At 45.1% G+C, this 22348-nt stretch overlaps 1 protein-coding gene across 2 annotated transcripts in view; it reads right to left on the bottom strand.

Annotated features, from left to right (window-relative positions):
- The window catches only part of NAT16 (N-acetyltransferase 16 (putative)), a 78179-nt gene that overhangs the window by 4557 nt on the left and 51274 nt on the right, over positions 1-22348 (bottom strand). Inside the window, exons 1-2 of one of the 2 annotated variants that reach the window (XM_077261734.1) lie at positions 5284-5484; positions 1138-1495 (exon numbers count right to left, since the gene is read on the bottom strand). In XM_077261734.1, the coding sequence (XP_077117849.1) occupies positions 1138-1495; positions 5284-5447 (522 nt within the window). In that variant the 5' untranslated portion in view covers positions 5448-5484. Of the gene's footprint in view, positions 1-1137; positions 1496-5283; positions 5485-22348 lie in introns of those variants that run through there. The other variant, XM_077261735.1, reaches the window with a different exon arrangement.

Genomic DNA, 22348 nt, shown 5'->3' with positions numbered 1-22348 from the left:
TTCTAGCACATCATACCCTCTTTTGGACTTTCACAATGGTTGCTAGTCTAATCTTTTTCAATCTGGTTCTTAAAAAGTAGGCAAAAGTACTCTAGTACCCTAAAAGGTTGATAATGGGATTGATTAGAATTGTGGTGGTTAGTTTCTTCTAAAGGTTCCTTGTGGCCCCTTTATGCCATATAACTCTAGAATCGCCTTCTCGGGGCCACCCTCTTCTCCCAACTAGAGGCAATTCAAAGGTGGCATCCAAGCTAAGTCCATGTTCCATCCATGGAAGGCTATAGAATTCAAGCGATTTACTGATTTATTAAAGATGGCTCTAATTCTCCCGCAGAGGGAACTGCAAGCAACTGAGGATATACATTACAGTGTTGCGTATTCTTTTGGTGACCATTGGGGTGTCCAGGATACAGAGCTTTGATCCAAAGATAGCATATATGTTAAAATTCTGAACCACCCTTTAGGTTTTATCAACCCTACGTGTATATACGCAACTTTATGGTCACATGTTCCATCATGGCTGATATTTCAATGAAAAGGTGATTATGAATTTGCCAACCACCAACATTTTTATGAGCCTTTTTTTGTACACGTATAGATAATTACATTACGTCCATTAAGTTCCACCAGGAAAAGGGTGGTTGGTGCTGGGTAGGGAATCCAAGTTTTCCCTTGTTAATCCAGATGACTTTAGTTTTGACATAAAAATGAAGAAAAATTGAGGAAGTGCAATTTTCGGTCAATTTTTCATGTTGATTAGTTTGGGCTTTCAGTCTTTCCTGTTCATTCGTTGGGTTTAATGCCATTTACTGGCACCTGTTGACTGGAAAGGACCATTGACACAGCAAATCGGGCGAATTCATTATCAAAGTTCAATGGATCATACAACAAGTTCTTTGCATGGCACCAATGGCTGTGTGAATGGCCCTTGAAGCTTCCTAAGGTCCATATCAATGCATGAAGCGAGGAGCTCAGGACAGGGCAGTATCCATGGACAGAGACAGCAGACAGTGGTGTTAGTCAACATATACCCATGGGCATAAGCAATATATTAGACCAGTAGGGCAAGATGGAAGCCCAGTTGGTCAAAAAGTTTATGAAAGGTAGAGGTTTCTTTGAACCATTGTGTTTTCTTACAACATCTCCTTCCTTCTTGGCTAGCACAACCATTCGATCTTTCTCATTGACCCAACTGTGGTATCGACTTGGCAGATAGTCCAGGCCTGCATAGATCCCATGAGACATAGAGATAACTTCTTCAAATTCCTTCTCGGTGGCTAGCACAAATTCCAAATCCCCATCCTGAGGAGCACCGGGTATAGCTTCAATCTTCATGTGGAGGCCAGAAGAGCCAGGAACGCCAAAGAAAAGAGAGTGAGGAAGCCACGAAAGTGGTGAAGGAGACCAATGCCACCAGTAAGCCAAACAAGCAGAAGACACTTGATGAGGAGATGTTGAGTAAGATCGATCTTTGTAATAAGATATCACAGGAGATCTATGGAGAAAATGTCACAGAAAGACAAAAAAAAAGCAAATACAGTATGCAAAATAAAAATACTTAATATTATTAACATTTTACTGTGTATTTTCAACTAGATCTTTTCATACACTTGAACATGCCGTGTAATAGTGTAACTGCTAATGATACAGTATTTCTCTTGCCAAGTCCATGGACACGGCAGAGCGATTTTTATTTTATCTACACATTACATGGCCTCTTTATGTGTTAAGAGATGATTTTCCGTCATCTATTCATGCCACAACTCTCATCTATGTTTGTTCTCTCGGCCTTGAAAAGATCAATTAATCAAAAAGTCTAATCAATATTTTAGCCTGTGGGAATCTAAAAGTTTTCATGTTTGAGCCTTGTTGAGTGAGTGTATTAAAGCACGGGATTTTGTGACATACAATATTATGTGGTCATACGCGAAAACTCGTTAATACATTTAACTAGAAGCCATAGCTACATCACTGTTTTTAATGGACTTGTTAAGTTGATTTCAGATCCATTGTCAGCAAGAATAGATATGTGTAGGATAGGTAAAACCTGTTATGATCCGGTGACCTTGGAGCCGCATGAAACTTTCTCTGGAGTCGGTGGTACCTGTACTGACCGCAATCTTGAACTAACACCGCAACTATAAGTAGCCGTGGGGTGTGCCTAACAAACCCTAGACACCTCGACACAGCCAGAGGACTAAATACCCCTATAGATGGATATAGGAATACTACCTTGCCTCAGAGCAGACCCCCAAAGGATAGGCAGCCCCCCACGAATATTGACTGTGAGTAGGAGAAGAAAAGACACACGCAGGTAGAAAACAGGATTTAGCAAAAGAGGCCACTCTAGCTAAATAGGAAAGGATAGGACAGATTACTAGGCGGTCAGTAATAAAACCCTTCCAAAAATATCCACCGCAGATAATACAAAAACTTCCACAATCTAACTAAAGACGTGGAATGAGTATCTGCAACCCCAGAGAATCCAACAAGACTGAGAAAATACTGACACAATCTAAGCTGGACAAGAAAACACAGAGAATAGCACTGAATTATGAAGCACACAGCATGTGTGCCACAGAAAAGAAAACCAGACACTTATCTTTGCTGATTTGGCAGAAAGACAGGAGGAACCAGGAAGGGACCAACACCTCCCAGCAACAATTGACAACTGGCAAGGACTAATGAATCCTGCACACCTAAATACCCCAGTCAGAACTGCAATCAGCAGACACCTGACCAGGACTGCAACCCAGGGACAACTGCATTACCACCTACTACCACCGGAGGGAACTCAAAAGCAGAATTCACAACAGTACCCTCCCCTTGAGGAGCGGTCACCGAACCCTCACCAGCGCCCCCAGGCCGATCAGGACGAGCCCGATGAAAGGCACGGACCAAATCAGCAGCATGGACATCAGAAGCAAAAACCCAAGAATTATCCTCCTGGCCATAACCCTTCCATTTGACAAGGTACTGAAGCCTCCGCCTCGAAAAACGAGAATCCAAAATCTTCTCAACCACATACTCCAACTCCCCATCAACCAAAACAGGGGCCAGAGGATCAACAGAGGGAACAACAGGCACCACATATTTCCGCAATAAAGATCTATGGAAGACATTATGGATAGCAAAAGAGGCCGGAAGCGCCAATCGAAAAGACACCGAATTAATAATCCCAGAAATCCTATAAGGACCAATAAACCGAGGCTTAAACTTAGGGGAAGAGACCTTCATAGGAACATGACGGGAAGATAACCAGACCAAATCCCCAACCCGAAGCCGGGAACTAACACACCGACGACGGTTAGCAAAACGTTGAGCCTCCTCCTGAGACAACACCAAATTGTCCACCACATGAGCCCAAATCTGCTGCAACCTGTCAACCACAGAATCCACACCAGGACAGTCAGAAGGCTCAACCTGCCCAGAAGAAAAACGAGGATGAAAACCAAAATTACAAAAAAAAGGCGAAACCAAAGTAGCCGAACTAGCCCGATTATTAAGGGCAAACTCGGCCAATGGCAAAAAGGCCACCCAATCATCCTGTCAGCAGACACAAAGCATCTCAAATAAGTCTCCAAGGTCTGATTAGTTCGCTCGGTCTGGCCATTTGTCTGAGGATGAAATGCAGAAGAAAAAGACAAATCAATGCCCAGCCTAGCACAAAAGGACCGCCAAAACCTAGAAACAAACTGGGAACCTCTGTCGGACACAATATTCTCCGGAATACCATGCAAACGAACCACATGCTGAAAAAACAACGGAACCAACTCTGAAGAGGAAGGCAATTTAGGCAAAGGCACCAAATGAACCATCTTAGAAAACCGGTCACAAACAACCCAGATAACTGACATCCTCTGGGAAACCGGAAGATCAGAAATAAAATCCATAGAAATATGCGTCCAGGGCCTCTCAGGGACCGGCAATGGCAAAAGCAACCCACTAGCACGGGAACAACAAGGCTTGGCCCGCGCACAAGTCCCACAGGACTGCACAAAAGAACGCATATCACGTGACAACGAAGGCCACCAAAAGGACCTACCAACCAAATCTCTGGTACCAAAAATACCAAGATGACCAGCCAACACAGAACAGTGAACCTCAGAAATCACTCTACTAGTCCATCTGTCAGGAACAAACAATTTCCCCACAGGACAGCGGTCAGGTCTATCAGCCTGAAATTCCTGAAGAACCCGCCGTAAATCAGGGGAAATGGCAGAAAGGACCACCCCTTCTTTCAGAATGCCGTCCGGTTCAAGGACCTCAGGAGAATCAGGCAAAAAACTCCTAGAAAGGGCATCAGCCTTAATATTCTTAGAACCCGGAAAATACGAAACCACAAAATCAAAACGGGAAAAAAACAAGGACCATCGAGACTGTTTAGGACTCAGCCGTTTGGCAGACTCGAGGTAAATCAAATTCTTATGATCAGTCAGGACCACAATACGGTGCTTAGCTCCCTCAAGCCAATGTCGCCACTCCTCAAACGCCCACTTCATAGCCAACAACTCCCGATTGCCGACATCATAATTGTGTTCAGCAGGCGAAAACTTGCGGGAGAAGAAGGCACATGGTTTCATCAAAGAACCAACAGAATCCCTCTGAGACAAAACAGCCCCTGCCCCAATCTCAGAAGCGTCAATCTCAACCTGAAACGGAAGAGAAACATCCGGTTGGCGCAACACCGGGGCAGAAGTAAATCGGCGCTTAAGCTCCTGAAAGGCAGAGACAGCCGCAGAGGACCAATTCGCCACATCAGCGTCTTTCTTCGTCAAATCAGTCAAGGGTTTAACCACGCTGGAGAAGTTAGCAATGAAACGGCGATAAAAATTTGCAAAACCCAAAAATTTCTGAAGGCTCTTCACGGATGTGGGTTGAATCCAATCATGAATGGCCTGAACCTTAACCGGATCCATCTCTATAGATGAGGGAGAAAAAATAAACCCAAAAAAGAAACCTTCTGCACCCCAAAGAGACACTTAGACCCCTTCACAAACAAAGCATTGTCACGAAGGACCTGAAATACCATCCTGACCTGTTCCACATGAGGCTCCCAATCATCGGAAAAAATCAAAATATCGTCCAAATATACAATCAAGAATTTATCAATATAAGTCCGGAAGATATCATGCATGAAGGATTGAAAAACAGATGGAGCATTAGTGTAACGCCGCTGGGTTTATACCTTGTTTCTTCGGCGTTACTTTTGCATATCTCTGCTTTAACCCTTGCTCCTCTCCCCCTAATGTGCAGGGATACTGTTGTCTGTTACCTTGTTACCTGTATGGATGCTGCTCAGTTCCCTGCCACCGCTGCGTAGCTGTACATGTGCTGTGATGACTTTGCTCTGCTGCATGGCCACTCGCATGTGCGGTCCCTGGCTGCCGCTTGGAAGCTAGCCACGGCTTGCGAGGTCCTCTGTAGCTGTGCATGGCTTTCCGCATGTGTCCAGGCTAGCAGCCGCTGCCAGGTGCCCTAAGCCACAGTTCCTGTGCTGTCAGTGCTATAATGGTTTCTGTTTGTGCTTAGGGTGCGCGCGGCCACACCTACCCTGCTTTTATCAGGGTTTGAGTGTTGCTTCCTCAGCCTATTGCTGAGGGGCAGCTCCTATATAAACTTCCTCTTTGCTACTGGGCATTGCCAGAGCATTGCATTGTGTTTCTGTGTCTTGCCTTGTGAGGTATCCAGCTCCCGTTCTGTCTGCAGTATGTTCTGGGAGAGCTGATGCCTGTCTCTCGCCTGTTCTGGGGGCCGAGTACCCAGATCCGCCTATCCTGGAGGCTGTATATCCAGATCCGTTTGTGTCTTGTTTACCCGCCTGTTCTGGGGGCAGAGTACCCAGATCCGCCTATCCTGGAGGCTGAATATCCAGTACCTGATCCTGTCTGAACCTGTCTCTGTTATGTTTCTTAAAGTCCTATTGTGTCTGGCACCCCGCACCCTGTGACTGAACTTTCCGGGCTCATCTTTCAAAGATGGAGTTCGGTGTTCTTGCTGAGCGCTTACTATTCTGTGCTCAGTCTTCCATGCGGTGCTAACCCTGTCTGGCCCGGTTCCAGTCCAGCGGAGCTAGCACCATCACGCTTGAGTTCCTTCCTAGGTCTGATGTCCGGAGCCTGACGGCCGAAGTTATGAACCTGATGACCTCCGCTACCTGGTCCTGTGCCCTCTGTGTCCCAGCCGATGACCTGGGCTGCCACGCCAGTGTCCAGCCTGTGTCTGATGTCCTTTCATTATCCGATGTCCTGATTCCTGGGCTGCCACGTCAGTGTCCCAGCCGATGACCTGGGCCGCCACGCCAGTGTCCCAGACGTCTTTCCGGTATTCCTGATGTCCTTTCATTATCCGATGTCCTGATTCCTGGGCTGCCACGTCAGTGTCCCAGCCGATGACCTGGGCTGCCACGCCAGTGTCCCAGATGTCTTTCCGGTTTTCCTGATGTCCTTTCATTGTCCGATGTCTTGATTCCCTGGGCTGCCACGCCTGTGTCCATGTGTCCTGCCTGTTTCCAGATGTCCTACCTGTGTCCTGAGGTCCACCCTGAGATGACGTCCTTCTGGGATCGGTGTCTGATGTTCTCCTGCTGAGCCTGTGCTATGTCTGAGGCCTGAGAGATTGGCCGTCCTAGTATGCCCGTGCCAGATGAACCTGGACTGCATCAACCCGTGATGACTCCTGCCATCGTCAGACGTCCATCTAAGCCTCTGTTCCTGATGTCCTGCCTGTGTTCCTGATGTCCTGCCTGTGTTCCTGATGTCCTGCCTGTGTTCCTGATGTCCTGCCTGTGTTCCTGATGTCCTGCCTGTGTTCCTGATGTCCCGCCTGTGATCCTGAGGTCCACCCTGAGATGACGTCCTTCTGGGATCGGTGTCTGATGTTCTCCTGCTGAGCCTGTGCTATGTCTGAGGCCTGAGAGATTGGCCGTCCTTGTATGCCCGTGCCAGATGACCCTGGACTGCATCAACCCGTGATGACTCCTGCCATCGTCTGACGTCTGAGTCGTGTACCCTTCCTTGTCATGTGGAATCGGGATCCTGACATCATTATGTTTTGTTATGTACTGTGCTATCATTTAAGTAAACTTTGTTTCTTCATACCTGAAGTTGTGCGGTGTAGTCTAGTTCTGCATATCTACATCTTGTTCACATGCTCAGCTGCCACAGACCCTGCTCGCTACCGTTCCCTAGTCTGGGTAGGTCCAGGTTACTCTGTGGTCCAGTGGGTCCACATTGCGTTCCTTTTTGGGACGCTCGCCCACGTCGTCATGGTCTGGCGAAGTGGAGGTGTTGGCTCGGCCACGTTTGTGGTCGCAGCCGCAACAATTAGTGAGCCCAAATGGCATCACAAGGTATTCAAAATGGCCTTCGGGCGTATTAAACGCAGTTTTCCATTCATCACCCTGCTTAATACGAACAAGATTATATGCCCCCGAAGGTCAATCTTCGTAAACCAACTAGCCCCCTTAATCCTAGCAAACAAATCGGAAAGCAAAGGTAAAGGGTATTGAAACTTGACCGTGATCTTATTCAAGAGGCGATAATCAATACAAGGTCTCAAGGAGCCATCCTTCTTAGCAACAAAAAAAAAACCTTCTCCCAACGGTGAAGAAGATGGCCGAATATGCCCTTTCTCCAAAGACTCCTTAACATAACTCCGCATGGCGGTATGTTCAGGCACAGACAGGTTGAAAAGTCGGCCCTTAGGAAACTTTCCGCCTGGAATCAAGTCAATCGCACAATCACAGTACCTGTGCGGTGGAAGGGAACTGGACTTGGGCTCATCAAATACATCCTGAAAATCAGACAAAAACTCTGGAATTTCGGAAGAGATTGACATCAAAGGAACATCATTATGAACCCCCTGACAACCCCAACTAGTCACAGACATAGATTTCCAATCCAACACAGGATTATGTACCTGCAACCACGGAAAACCCAGCACGATAACATCATGCAGATTATGCAACACCAGAAATCGACAATCTTCCTGATAGGCTGGCGCCATGTGCATGGTCACCTGTGTCTAAAACTGGGGCTTATTTTTAGCCAAAGGTGTAGCATCAATGCCCCTCAAAGGAATAGGGTTCTGCAAAGACTGCAAGGGGAAACCACAACGCCTGGCAAACTCAAAGTCCATTAAGTTCAAGGTGGTGCCTGAATCCACAAACGCCATGACAGAAAATGATGACAATGAGCAGATCAAGGACACCGATAACAACAGAAATTTAGGTTGTACTGGACTGATAGTAAATGAACTAGCGATCCTTTTTGTCCGTTTAGGGCAGACTGAAATAACATGAGACGCGTCGCCACAATAATAACACAACCTATTCTGACGTCTGAATCCTTGTCGTTCCGTTCTAGACAAAATCCTATCACACTGCATTGGCTCAGGACTTTGCTCTAAGGACGACGCCACAGCGCGCACAGTTCGACGCTCCCGCAAGCGCCGATCAATCTGAATAGCCAGAGACATAGAATCACTCAGACCGGAAGGCATGGGAAACCCCACCATAACATCTTTAACAGATTCAGAAAGACCCTTTCTGAAAATTGCCGCCAAAGCATCATCATTCCATTTAGTCAACACAGACCATTTTCAAAATTTCTGACAATACAATTCTGCCGCCTCTTGACCCTGAGACAGGGCCAACAAGGTTTTCTCCGCTTGATCCACAGAATTCTGTTCATCATATAATAATCCTAAAGCCTGAAAAAAGGAGTCTACATTAAGCAAGGCCGGATTCCCAGATTCCAGGGAAAATGCCCAATCCTGTGGATCGCCACACAGCAGGGAGATGACAATTTTAACCTGCTGAATGGAATCACCAGAGGATCGCGGTCTCAGAGCAAAAAACAGTTTACAATTGTCTTTAAAACTCAAAAATTTGGACCTATCACCAAAAAACAAATCAGGAGTAGGAATCTTCGGCTCTAAAGCAGGAGTCTGAACAATATAATCAGAAATACCCTGTACCCTAGCAGCAAGCTGGTCTACACGAGAAGCTAATTCCTGAACATCCATGCTGGCACAAGACTCCTCAGCCACCCATAGATAAAGAGGGAAGAAAAGACAAAGCAGGCTGCAGAATAAAAATGGCTCAACACCTTTCTTCCCTTCTTCTGAGATGCATTTAACTCATTATTGGCCAGTTGTACTGTTATGATCCGGTGACCTTGGAGCCGCATGAAACTTTCTCTGGAGTCGGTGGTACCTGTACTGACCGCAATCCTGAACTAACACCGCAACTAGAAGTAGCCGTGGGGTGTGCCTAACAAACCCTAGACACCTCGACACAGCCGGAGGACTAAATACCCCTATAGATGGAAATAGGAATACTACCTTGCCTCAGAGCAGACCCCCAAAGGATAGGCAGCCCCCCACGAATATTGACTGTGAGTAGGAGAAAAAAAGACACACGCAGGTAGAAAACAGGATTTAGCAAAAGAGGCCACTCTAGCTAAATAGGAAAGGATAGGACAGATTACTAGGCGGTCAGTAATAAAACCCTTCCAAAAATATCCACCGCAGATAATACAAAAAATTCCACAATCTAACTAAAGACGTGGAATGAGTATCTGCAATCCCAGAGAATCCAACAAGACTGAGAAAATACTGACACAATCTAAGCTGGACAAGAAAATACAGAGAATAGCACTGAATTATGAAGCACACAGCATGTGTGCCACAGAAAAGAAAACCAGACACTTATCTTTGCCGATTTGGCAGAAAGACAGGAGGAACCAGGAAGGGACCAACACCTCCCAGCAACAATTGACAACTGGCAAGGACTAATGAATCCTGCACACCTAAATACCCCAGTCAGAACTGCAATCAGCAGACACACCTGACCAGGACTGCAACCCAGGGACAACTGCATTACCACCTACTACCACCGGAGGGAACTCAAAAGCAGAATTCACAACAAAAACCTAACTCATAATGGTAAAAAGATAAAAGTAGGAAGGGCCTGATATAACACGTGTGCAAGCTAAAACACACAATAAGGCAAAAATGTATACGAGGCGCACAAAAACCACCAGCGCAAGATAAAAAATGGTTTGATCTCACCCTTTTGATGATTAGAATGTGTTCCGTCCATAAGCCAAGATGTCATGCCCCATGGAGAGTCTCCCATACAGACAAGGACAGTGCCCATATGTGGTTCTGTCCTACTAAAATGTCCCTAATTACCCTCCCAACCCTGTTTCGTCCTCCAGTAACTGGGGATTTATCAAGGGAGTAAGGATAATAAAGGGAATGAGTATGGGTTCATATTAATGTAAAGACCCTAAAAACATCATGGGGACAAGTGTATGTGTGCCAATGCCTAAGGTAGAAGTGATCCTTACAGCCGGCAGAGTGCTTTGCAACTACAGATATGCAGTGTTGCCAATGGGAGACTCAGGGCACGGCAGGGAGTTTACAATATCCTGTTGATTCTCACTTGTTCCTGACTTATGGACTCTACTCATTAACAGAGTGAGACCAAACCATTTTTATCTTACACTGGTAGTTTTTGTGCACCTTGTATATATTTTTGTGTTATTGTGTGTGTGTTGGGTTGCACATGTTTTATGACAGGCCCCACTTAGCTTTTTATTTACCTTTAAAATGTAGGTTTTAGTTATCTTACACATATCTATCATTGCTGACAATATTTCAAGTTGTTTGGATCCCTTTCAGAATTTGCTACTATGATCCATTACTTTTTGTAAAAGTCTGCGCCATTAATCTTACCATCAAAAATACTGGAACCGCGATGGGAACCAAACTGACCCCATTAGAAGTCAAAACGAGATTATGGATTTTTTTCGAATGTGTTTATTCCAAATTAGCTCTTATATTTTCATTGATGGAAGCAATGATGCTAGTTTAAAAAAAGAATTAGTCTTACATTTATTTACCTATGCCCCATTAACATACTTTATCTAATCTTTGTGAAATAAGCACTCCCATCAAAGTTAGTTTAGTCATCATATTATATAGCATTGTGTACATACAGTCCCTCATTTTACCATTCTACCCAGTTTATTCTTCTGTTTTTAATTAGGTCTATGACATCACGTGATTAAAACCTGACGAGCTGAATCCTTCTAAGCTCTTTGTAGACACAGGAGGTCAATTTTCTCTGCACAAGTCATGAGTCACTGCAAAACTGTATGGCAGGGGAGGTGCGGAGCAGTAGTGGGTCAGTAGTTGAAGAAGGGAATGAGTCATGCAGGTATAAGAGGCTTCCAGCTTCTACATAGAGCAGAGAAAAAAAACAAATAACTGGGTAGAATGCAAAAATAAGTAATTCTAAGTACACAGTGCTATAGAATATGATTATTGCAATATATTAAGAGGATAAAAGCTTTAATGGGATTACTTCTTTCAATACAAAATTAGTGTCAGGGACTGACCTTTGTGGCCATGTACATATGTTGTTTCCTGAAACAACAGGAAGTTCGATTGTTAAAAAAAAGTCTCAGTGTCCAATGTGAACATTTCTAGATTTCTGACTTTTAATTACTATATGGAAAAAAACACAAAAACTTGATTTAAACAGTAAATCATTTTCTGACAACATGTTTCCTTTTAAATATTTTAATTATGATAATTACAGGTCATGAAAAAAGTAAAAAAAACTGGATCAAAGATGCATTAGATATTTAGGTTATCTACTTCTTCAGTAGAGAACAAATTACCGACATTTCGAGAGATTGACGACCTTCATTATTAGTTGTCACCATGAGATTTCTCTACATGATGATTTTCCGACTATATTTAACAGAAGACTGACATCGTGTAAACAAGTCTAAATATTCTACCGCCTAATGACTGAAGTGTCGAGCGCGAGGATCGCGACGGAATACATTATCTACATAAACCTTTCGAAGCTCTCAGTGTGGCCTCACGGGATTTTTATTTTTAATTTATTCATTATGATCCGAGAGTGGGTGTTGAAAGTGAGGTCGATTAATTTGCCAACTGAGCAAAATGATCAAAAAAAAAAGAAATAATATTCAGAACAAGATGTTCTACTTTGGTGGTGGCAGAATAGGATAAAAAAAGAGACCTGGCAATTGAAGAGCAGAGAAAACACGAAAATGGTAAAAAAATAAATAAAAAAATCTCATGAATATAAAATAAACTAATTATCAGTTAACAGAACCGGAAACAAATTAACAGTTGGGTCTGAACTTAGCCAACTCATTAGAAAGGAAGGCACATGGTAATTAATTCTACATTAATTGAATTTCATTTATTGTCTTTCCTTTTATTGTTTTTTTGTCATTTTTCGTAATTTGTATTATTCTTTTTTATTTTATTTTGTTCTTTTCCATTTTTCTCTATAATTCTTTTTATTGTATGTTGAGTGATGTAAATCACAGAATTGAGATGTTGGATGATGATGGAAAAATGGAAACAAACTTTAAAAAAATCTCTGGATTTCTTCAGAATGGAGTCTGAGCCACGAGAAGAAATCCCAACAATTACAGCCTCGGCTGCTGCTATCACTCAGGTTATTAATCATCGTCTGAGGATGGTTCTGAATGTACAGATCATCAAGATCCGCTGCTGGCAGGTGCTATGTGATCGCTGACCAATGACGTCCCAGATGTGCTCGATGGGAGACAAGTCTGGAGACGCTGCAGCCAGGGGAGCAGGTTTGGGTCATTTTTTTCATCATTTGCAGATCATATTATCTTGTGTTTTTTCATTTTCCTATGTATATACAGTATGTACATATACAGTGGGGGAAATAAGTATTTGATCCTTTGCTGATTTTGTAAGTTTGCCCACTGACAAAGACATGAACGGTCTATAATTTTAAGGGTAGGTTAATTCTAACATTGAGACACAAAATATCAAAAATAAAATCCAGAAAATCACATTGTAAAAATTATATAAATTTATTTGAATTTTGCAGTGAGTAATAAATATTTAATCCCCTACCAACCATTAAGAGTTCTGGCTCCTACAGACCAGTTAGCCGCTCCTAATCAACTCATTACCTGCGTTAAAGACAGCTGTCTTACATAGTCACCTTTATAATAGACTCCTGTCCACAGACTCAATTAATCAGTCAGACTCTGACCTCTACAACATGGGCAAGACCAAAGAGCTGCATAAGGATGTCAGGGACAAGATCATAGACCTGCACAAAGCTGGAATGGGCTACAAAACCATAAATAAGACGGTGGGTGAAAAGGAGACAACTGCTGGTGCAATAGTAAGAGAATGGAAGAAATACAAAAAGCCTGTCAATCGACATCGATCTGGGGCACCATGTAAAATCTCACCTCGTGGGGTATCCTTGATCATGAGGAAGGTGAGAGATCAGCCTTAAACTACACGGTGAGAACTTGTTAATGATCTCAAGGCAGCTGGGACCACAGTCACCAAGAAAACCATTGGTAACACATTACGCCGTAAAGGTTTAAAATCCTGCAGTGCCCGCAAGGTCACCCTGCTCAAGAAGGCACATGTGCAGGTCCGTCTGAAGCTTTCCAATGAACACCTGGATGATTCTGTGAGTGATTGGGAGAAGGTGCTGTGGTCAGATGAGACAAAAATTGAGGTCTTTGGCATTAACTCAACTCGCCGTGTTTGGAAGAAGAGAAATGCTGCCTATGACCCAGAGAAAACTGTCCCCACTGTCAAGCATGGAGGTGGAAGCATTATGTTTTGGGGGTGTTTCTCTGCTAAGGGCACAGGACTACTTCACCGCAACAATGGGAGAATGGATGGAGCCATGTACCGTAAAATCCTGAGTGACAACCTCCTTCCCTCCGCCAGGGCATTAAAAATAGATCACAGCTGGGTCTTCCAGCAAGACAATGACCCAAAACATGCAGCCAAGGCAACAAAGGAGTGGCTCAAAAAGAAGCATGTTAAGGTCATGGAGTGACCTAGCCAGTCTCCAGACCTTAATCTCATAGAAAACTTATGGAGGGAGTTGAAGCTCTGAGTAGCCAAGCGACAGACTCAAAATCTTAATGACTTAGAGATGATCTGCAAAGAGGAGTAGAGCAAAATTCCTCCTGACTAGTGTTGAGCATTCCGATACCGCAAGTATCGGGTATCGGCCGATACTTGCGGTATCGGAATTCCGATACCGAGATCCGATACTTTTGTGGTATCGGGAATCGGAATCGGAAGTTCCCAGTGTATGGTTCCCAGGGTCTGAAGGAGAGGAAACTCTCCTTCAGGCCCTGGGATCCATATCCATGTAAAAAATAAAGAATTAAAATAAAAAATAGGGATATACTCACCCTCTGACGCGCCCTGGTAGTAACCGGCAGCCTGCTTTGCTTAAAATGAGCGCGTTCAGCACCTTCCATTCCCTTCTAGGAATTTAGGACCTGAGGGATGACGTCACGGCTTCTGATTGGTCGCGTGGCGGTCACATGAGCGGCACGCGACCAATCAGAAGCCGTGAAGTCATGGAAGGTACTGAACGCGCTCATTTTAAGCAAAGAAGGCTGCCGGTTCACAGCGGTAAGGTCCAGGCTGCGTCGGAGAGGTGAGTATATCAATATTTTTTATTTTAATTCTTTATTTTACACATTCATATGGATCCCAGGGCCTGAAGGAGAGTTTCCTCTCCTTCAAACCCTGGGAACCATCAGGGATACCTTCCAATACTTGAGTCCCATTGACTTGTATTGGTATCGGGTATCGGTATCGGCGAGATCCGATACTTTGCCGGTATCGGCCGATACTTTCCGATACCGATACTTTCAAGTATCGGACGGTATCGCTCAACACTACTCCTGACATGTGCGCAACTTCATCAACTGCAAAAAAGTCTGACTGCTGTGCTTGCCAGCAAGGGGTTTACTGGGTCACCCCAGGTCCCTTGGACTCTTCCCGTCCCACTTTAATGGTGACCTCTTTGTATCCCACTTGTGGTAATGGCTGACCGTTACTGGCTACTATGGTGAAATCATCATCAGGGCCATGGGTAATGTCTGTGTCAGCCCAATAACGTTTATATAGAATGTAAGGCATAGTTGTCACCGGTTAACTAGTGTCCAGCAAAGCGTTCATGGGGATACCGTTGATCACAAAAGGGAGAACAGGTCATCCCCCAACGTATTCGGGCCTGGTCGTCCTACTCCTGGGGGTTGGCCCTCTGCCCCAGGGGTTGCTCGTTTAAATGACAGTACCTTGCAATGTGGCCTGCTTGATTGCAGCGGCGGCAGATGGGTCGTCCGTCCTGATGATAGCGATCATCGTCTCTTCCTCTGGTCGGCGGGATCGTCTTCTGTCGTCGCCAGGGAACATCCTCCGGTCTGGAAGCCAGCTTGATCTTCTCTTTGGGGCCCTCCTAGAGGGACTGCATGGTCTGGGCTAGTGCAGCAAAGTTCTTGGTCAGCTCCTACACCTGGAGGCATAGTCCTGCGGGAGAATCATCATCGAGGACCTGGGCATCAGCCTCAGCAGAGACTTGAGGATATGGCGCCACCTCCTGGTGGTACGTGAGGGCCGGACGCCTAGAAGGTACTGCACGGCTGGGTGGAGGTTCGTGCAACACCCGGATAGCGTTGTCCTTAAATTGTGCAAAGTCTAGGTTAGGGTTCTGCAAAGCCAGGAGACATAATTGAGCCCTGTGGTGGTGAGACAGGAGCCCCTCAATGAACTGCTCTTTCAAGAGTTTATCTGCATCCTGTATGCTGTTAGGATCTACTTGATTAACAGCCTGGAGTGCCTCCTGCAAATTAAGAGCATAGTCCCGTGTATGATCTTGGGCTTTTTGCTTACACCCGAAGAACTTCATTTTTATCTCTGCAGCAGTGCAGGTGTCAAAGGTGACTTTAAGCTTAGCAAAGATCTGTTGCACAGTCCCTTTATCCACCGCTGGCCAGGATTTCACCTCCCTCAGGGCCGCTCCGGATAGTTGGCCGGTTAAAATGTTAATCTTCTGATGCTCTGCCAGGGGATAAACTTCAAACAGGCTACAGAGTCTTTCTTTAAAGTCATCTAATGTATGCGATTCTCCAGAATATTGCGGGAGCCATGCTGCTCCAGGTATATACGGCATGGAGAGGGGCATGATTGCCGCTGCAGCTGGGGCGGCATCCGGCCAGCCGATTGGAGCTGCGGCCTCGACTAGCGGTACGAGGACTGCGGCTGCGTTCTCTGCGGGGCCCGGGGGCATCACTGGGCCTGCAGGTGCGTTTGCTGCTAGGCCTGAGGGTGCTATGAGGTCCGTAGATGCGACCGCCGCCATTTCCCCTCCTGGGTTAGACATAGCTATTCCCCCTCGCTAACCTGGTAAAAGTCAGGGCTCCTCTCCGGAATCAGCAATAGTTCTTCCAGCGCTCCACTCAGCACTTTTGCAGCGTCTTTTCTTGCGGCTCCGCTGCATGATGTCTTCACTTCCGGCGTTCCAGGCAGCAGCACGGCACCCATTTTCCTGCTTTGTGCTCTTTTTGGCAGGCTCCGCCCACGAAGGTATGTCTCCTCCTCCCCTCGCGCTGTAATTGCGGCGGTTTTGGCGGCAATTCACAATACACAGTCTCTGCCACAAAACAATTAGGCGCACATGACCCAATTTTCAGGGTCAGTAGATCCTGTTCGTGAAGCCAAGATGGGTCGCTCCAGGGGGCCGTGGGGTTACTCGGTACCAGGTCCGGTACTTCACAGGGGATGTCACAGTGGCTGCGACCCGGTCCGTGGCCCAGGGCACCCATGTAAAAGGGAAAGGACTTTAAAGAGATAGAGTTTGTTCGTGACGCCACCTGTGGTATTCGGTCAGGATGACCGACGCTGCTTTAGGGGGTCCACTGGGGGGATGTTATGGCAGCTAGATGGTATACCTTCCCACAGGTGAAGTATATCCCCAGGGCTCCCGGTGTGTAGTTGTGATATAGTGAGAGGTGCAGAGAAGAACGAGGACACAAGGTTGCAGTCCCTTTACCTTTACTGTAGACTTCAGCATCCACAGTCCAGAGCATCAGATCACAGGGCAGGCAGAGAAGTCCAGGCAGTCCAGAGACAAGCGAGTTCCCCTGGGAAAGTTAGGTGGGAGCATACCACTCTGCGCTTTCTGTCTCTAAATCCCTGCTGCCACTAAGTGTCTCAACAAGGTTTTTAAACGTTCTGCTGTCATAGGACAGGCACCTGTATGGCAGGCAGCTCGGGCCGTGTGGACTGGGGTCTGTTCTCAGTGACTCCAGGCTCCTAAGTGCTGCTGGGCCACAGGTAATTATGGGCAAAGTGCTTGTAGAACAATACCCTCCGGTTCTGCTCTGTGTTTTATAATCCACGAAAGCCTCAGGCTCCCGGTACCCGGATTCTTGCGCTGATACTCTTCAGAGGCCTGCTCGTGGCCTCCTGGAGCTTTCACTCTCCTTTGTGCTCCACTCCTGTCTGTCCTCGCACACAGACTTCCACTACAAACCGACCTCACCCTGCCTCCAAACCAAGGATCTTATACAGGGAAGCTGCCCTAAAACAGGGCTTGGAGCTCCCCCTCCTGGCCTGGAAGTGGAAGGTGTTGTGTGTGTGTTAACTAGTGTTGAGCGATACCGTCCGATACTTGAAAGTATCGGTATCGGATAGTATCGGTCGATACCCGAAAAGTATCGGATATCGCCGATACCGATACCCGATACCAATACAAGTCAATGGGACACCAAGTATCGGAAGGTATCCTGATGGTTCCCAGGGTCTGAGGAGAGGAAACTCTCCTTCAGGCCCTGGGATCCATATTACTGTGTAAAATAAAGAATTAAAATAAAAAATATTGATATACTCACCTCTCCGGAGGCCCCTGGACATCACCGCTGGTAACCGGCAGCCTTCTTTGCTTAAAATGAGCGCGTTTAGGGCCTTCCATGACGTCACGGCTTCTGATTGGTTGGGTGCGCTCATGTGACCGCCACGCGACCAATCACAAGTTGTGACGTCATTCTCAGGTCCTAAATTCCGAATTCTAGGAATTTAGGACCTGAGAATTACGTCACGGCTTGTGATTGGTCGCGTGGCGGTCACATGAGCGGCACGCGACCAGTCAGAAGCCGTGACGTCATGGAAGGTGCTGAACGCGCTCATTTTAAGCAAAGAAGGCTGCCGGTTACCAGCGGTGATGTCCAGGGGCCTCCGGAGAGGTGAGTATATCAATATTTTTTATTTTAATTCTTTATTTTTTACATGGATATGGATCCCAGGGCCTGAAGGAGAGTTTCCTCTCCTTCAGACCCTGGGAACCATACACTGGGAACTTCCGATTCCGATTCCCGATACCACAAAAGTATCGGATCTCGGTATCGGAATTCCGATACCGCAAGTATCGGCCGATACCCGATACTTGCGGTATCGGAATGCTCAACACTAGTGTTAACCTATCAAAGGAAATCTCACTTGTCTCCAGACATAGCACTATCCTCCCCGTGAGGAAGACGGCACTACTGTGGTACCCGAACTCCTGGGGTGCCACATTACCACCAAGTATTAAGTCTTGTTTGCCAGAGGGATCAAACACTTACAGTCATGGCCAAAAGTATTCACACCCCTGCAATTCTGTCAGATAATACTCAGTTTCTTCCTGAAAATAATTGCAAACACAAATTCTTTGTTATTATTATCTTCATTTAATTTGTCTTAAATGAAAAAACACAAAAGAGAATGAAAGCAAAAAGCAAAACATTGATCATTTCACACAAAACTCCAAAAATGGGCCAGACAAAAGTATTGGCACCCTCAGCCTAATACTTGGTTGCACAACCTTTAGCCAAAATAACTGCGACCAACCGCTTCCGGTAACCATCAATGAGTTTATTACAACGCTCTGCTGGAATTTTAGACCATTCTTCTTTGGCAAACTGCTCCAGGTCCCTGATATTTGAAGGGTGCCTTCTCCAAACTGCCATTTTTAGATCTCTCCACAGGTATTCTATGGGATTGAGGTCTGGACTCATTGGTGGCCACCTTAGAAGTCTCCAGTGCTTTCTCTCAAACCATTTTCTAGTGCTTTTTGAAATTTGTTTTGGGTCATTGTCCTGCTGGAAGACCCATGACCTCTGAGGGAGACCCAGCTTTCTCACACTGGGCCCTACATTATGCTGCAAAATTTGTTGGTAGTCTTCAGACTTCATAATGCCATGCACACGGTCAAGCAGTCCAGTGCCAGAGGCAACAAAGCCACCCCAAAACATCAGGGAACCTCCGCCATGTTTGACTGTAGGGACTGTGTTCTTTTCTTTGAATGCCTCTTTTTTCTCCTGTAAACTGTGTTCATGCCTTTGCCCAAAAAGCTCTACCTTTGTCTCATCTGACCAGAGAACATTCTTACAAAACGTTTTAGGCTTTTTCAGGTAAATTTTGGCAAACTCCAGCCTGGCTTTTTTATGTCTCGGGGTAAGAAGTGGGGACTTCCTGGATCTCCTACCATGCAGTCCCTTTTCATTCTGACGCTGACGGATAGTAAGGGTGGACACTGTTGTACCCTCGGACTGCAGGGCAGCTTGCACTTGTTTGGATGTTAGTCGAGGATCTTTATCCAACATCCGCACAATCTTGTGTTGAAATCTCTTGTCAATTTTTCTCTTCCGTCCACATCTAGGGAGGTTAGCCACAGTGCCATGGGCTTTACACTTCTTGATGACACTGCGCACAGTAGACACAGGAACATTCAGGTCTTTGGGGATGGACTTGTAGCCTTGAGATTGCTCATGCTTCCTCACAATTTGGTTTCTCAGATCCTCAGACAGTTCTTTGGTCTTCTTTCTTTTCTCCATGCTCAATGTGGTACACACAAGGACACAGTACAGAGGTTGGGTCAACTTTAATCCATGTCAACTGGCTGCAAGTGTGATTTAGTTATTGCTAACACCTGTTAGGTGCCACAGGTAAGTTACAGGTGCTGTTAATTACACTAATTAGAGAAGCATCACATGATTTTTCGAACAGTGCCAATACTTTTGTCCACCCCCTTTTTATGTTTGGTGTGGAATTATATCCAATTTGGCTTTAAGACAATTCTTTTTGTGTTTTTTCATTTAAGACAAATTAAATGAAGATAATAATAACACAGAATTTGTGTTTGCAATCATTTTCAGGAAGAAACTGAGTATTATCTGACAGAATTGCAGGGGTGTGAATACTTTTGGCCATGACTGTATTTCTCACTGCACAATGCAAATAAATTTATATAATTTATACAATGTGATTTTCTGGATTTTATATTTGATATTCTATCTCTCAATGTTAAAATTAACCTACCCTTAAAATTATAGACTGTTCATGTCTTTGTCAGCGGGCAAACTTACAAAAACAGCAAGGGATCAAACACTTATTTCACCCACTGTGTATATATATATATATATATATATATAAAGATAGATAGATACAGATATATATACAGGTCCTTCTCAAAAAATTAGCATATAGTGTTAAATTTCATTATTTACCATAATGTAATGATTACAATTAAACTTTCATATATTATAGATTCATTATCCACCAACTGAAATTTGTCAGGTCTTTTATTGTTTTAATACTGATGATTTTGGCCTACAACTCCTGATAACCCAAAAAACCTGTCTCAATAAATTAGCATATTTCAACCGTCCAATCAAATAAAAGTGTTTTTTAATAACAAACAAAAAAAACATCAAATAATAATGTTCAGTTATGCACTCAATACTTGGTCGGGAATCCTTTGGCAGAAATGACTGCTTCAATGCGGCGTGGCATGGAGGCAATCAGCCTGTGACACTGCTGAGATGTTATGGAGGCCCAGGATGCTTCAATAGCGGCCTTAAGCACATCCAGAGTGTTGGGTCTTGCGTCTCTCAACTTTCTCTTCACAATATCCCACAGATTCTCTATGGGGTTCAGGTCAGGAGAGTTGGCAGGCCAATTGAGCACAGTAATACCATGGTCAGTAAACCATTTACCAGTGGTTTTGGCACTGTGAGCAGGTGCCAGGTCGTGCTGAAAAATGAAATCTTCATCTCCATAAAGCATTTCAGCCGATGGAAGCATGAAGTGCTCCAAAATCTCCTGATAGCTAGCTGCATTGACCCTGCCCTTGATGAAACACAGTGGACCAACACCAGCAGCTGACATGGCACCCCACACCATCACTGACTGGGTACTTGACACTGGACTTCAGGCATTTTGGCATTTCCTTCTCCCCAGTCTTCCTCCAGACTCTGGCACCTTGATTTCCGAATGACATGCAAAATTTGCTTTCATCAGAAAAAAGTACTTGGGACCACTTAGCAACAGTCCAGTGCTGCTTCTCTGTAGCCCAGGTCAGGCGCTTCTGCCGCTGTTTATGGTTCAAAAGTGGCTTTACCTGGGGAATGCGGCACCTGTAGCCCATTTCCTGCACACGCCTGTGCACGGTGGCTCTGGATGTTTCCACACCAGACTCAGTCCACTGCTTCCTCAGGTTCCCCAAGGTCTGGAATCGGTCCTTCTCCACAATCTTCCTCAGGGTCCGGTCACCTCTTCTCGTTGTACAGCGTTTTCTGCCACATTGTTTCCTTCCAACAGACTTACCATTGAGGTGCCTTGATACAGCACTCTGGGAACAGCCTATTTGTTGAGAAATTTCTTTCTGGGTCTTACCCTCTTGCTTGAGGGTGTCAATGATGGCCTTCTTGACATCTGTCAGGTCGCTAGTCTTACCCATGATGGGGGTTTTGAGTAATGAACCAGGCAGGGAGTTTTTAAAAGCCTCAGGTATCTTTTGCATGTGTTTAGAGTTAATTAGTTGATTCAGAAGATTAGGGTAATAGGTCGTTTAGAGAACCTTTTCTTGATATGCTAATTTATTGAGACAGGTTTTTTGGGTTATCAGGAGTTGTAGGCCAAAATCATCAGTATTAAAACAATAAAAGACCTGACAAATTTCAGTTGGTGGATAATGAATCTATAATATATGAAAGTTTAATTGTAATCATTACATTATGGTAAATAATGAAATTTAACACTATATGCTAATTTTTTGAGAAGGACCTGTATATATATATCCTTATATAGATATATTGGATTAAATGTTTTTACATTTCATTCTTTGCATTATTTCTAGTTGCTTTATTTTTTTTAATGTTTAATTTTCGTGGTGGCCATTTTCCTGAAGCCGAGTTCGCAGATTTAGATCTCGGCTTCAGGAAAATGGCCGCCGCGATCTCCATCTGCGCACGCGCAGCCTCCCGCGGCCATTTTCCTGAAGCCCCGGGAAGCAGAGCGCTCCATCTGCACACGCGCGGCCTCAGGAACATGGCCGCCACCACCGATAACAACATGATTCACCCGGCTCTGCTGCTTACCCGGCTCTGCTGCTTACCGGGTTGCTGCATCACCTCACCTGTGAAAGGGACCCCGCACACGCCATACC

The sequence above is a fragment of the Ranitomeya variabilis genome, chromosome 5 (assembly GCF_051348905.1).
Source record: "Ranitomeya variabilis isolate aRanVar5 chromosome 5, aRanVar5.hap1, whole genome shotgun sequence".
Classification (NCBI taxonomy): Eukaryota; Metazoa; Chordata; class Amphibia; order Anura; family Dendrobatidae; genus Ranitomeya; species Ranitomeya variabilis.
The sequence above is the reverse complement of the archived record's forward strand: the minus strand, read 5'-3'. Positions and strand labels throughout refer to the sequence as shown.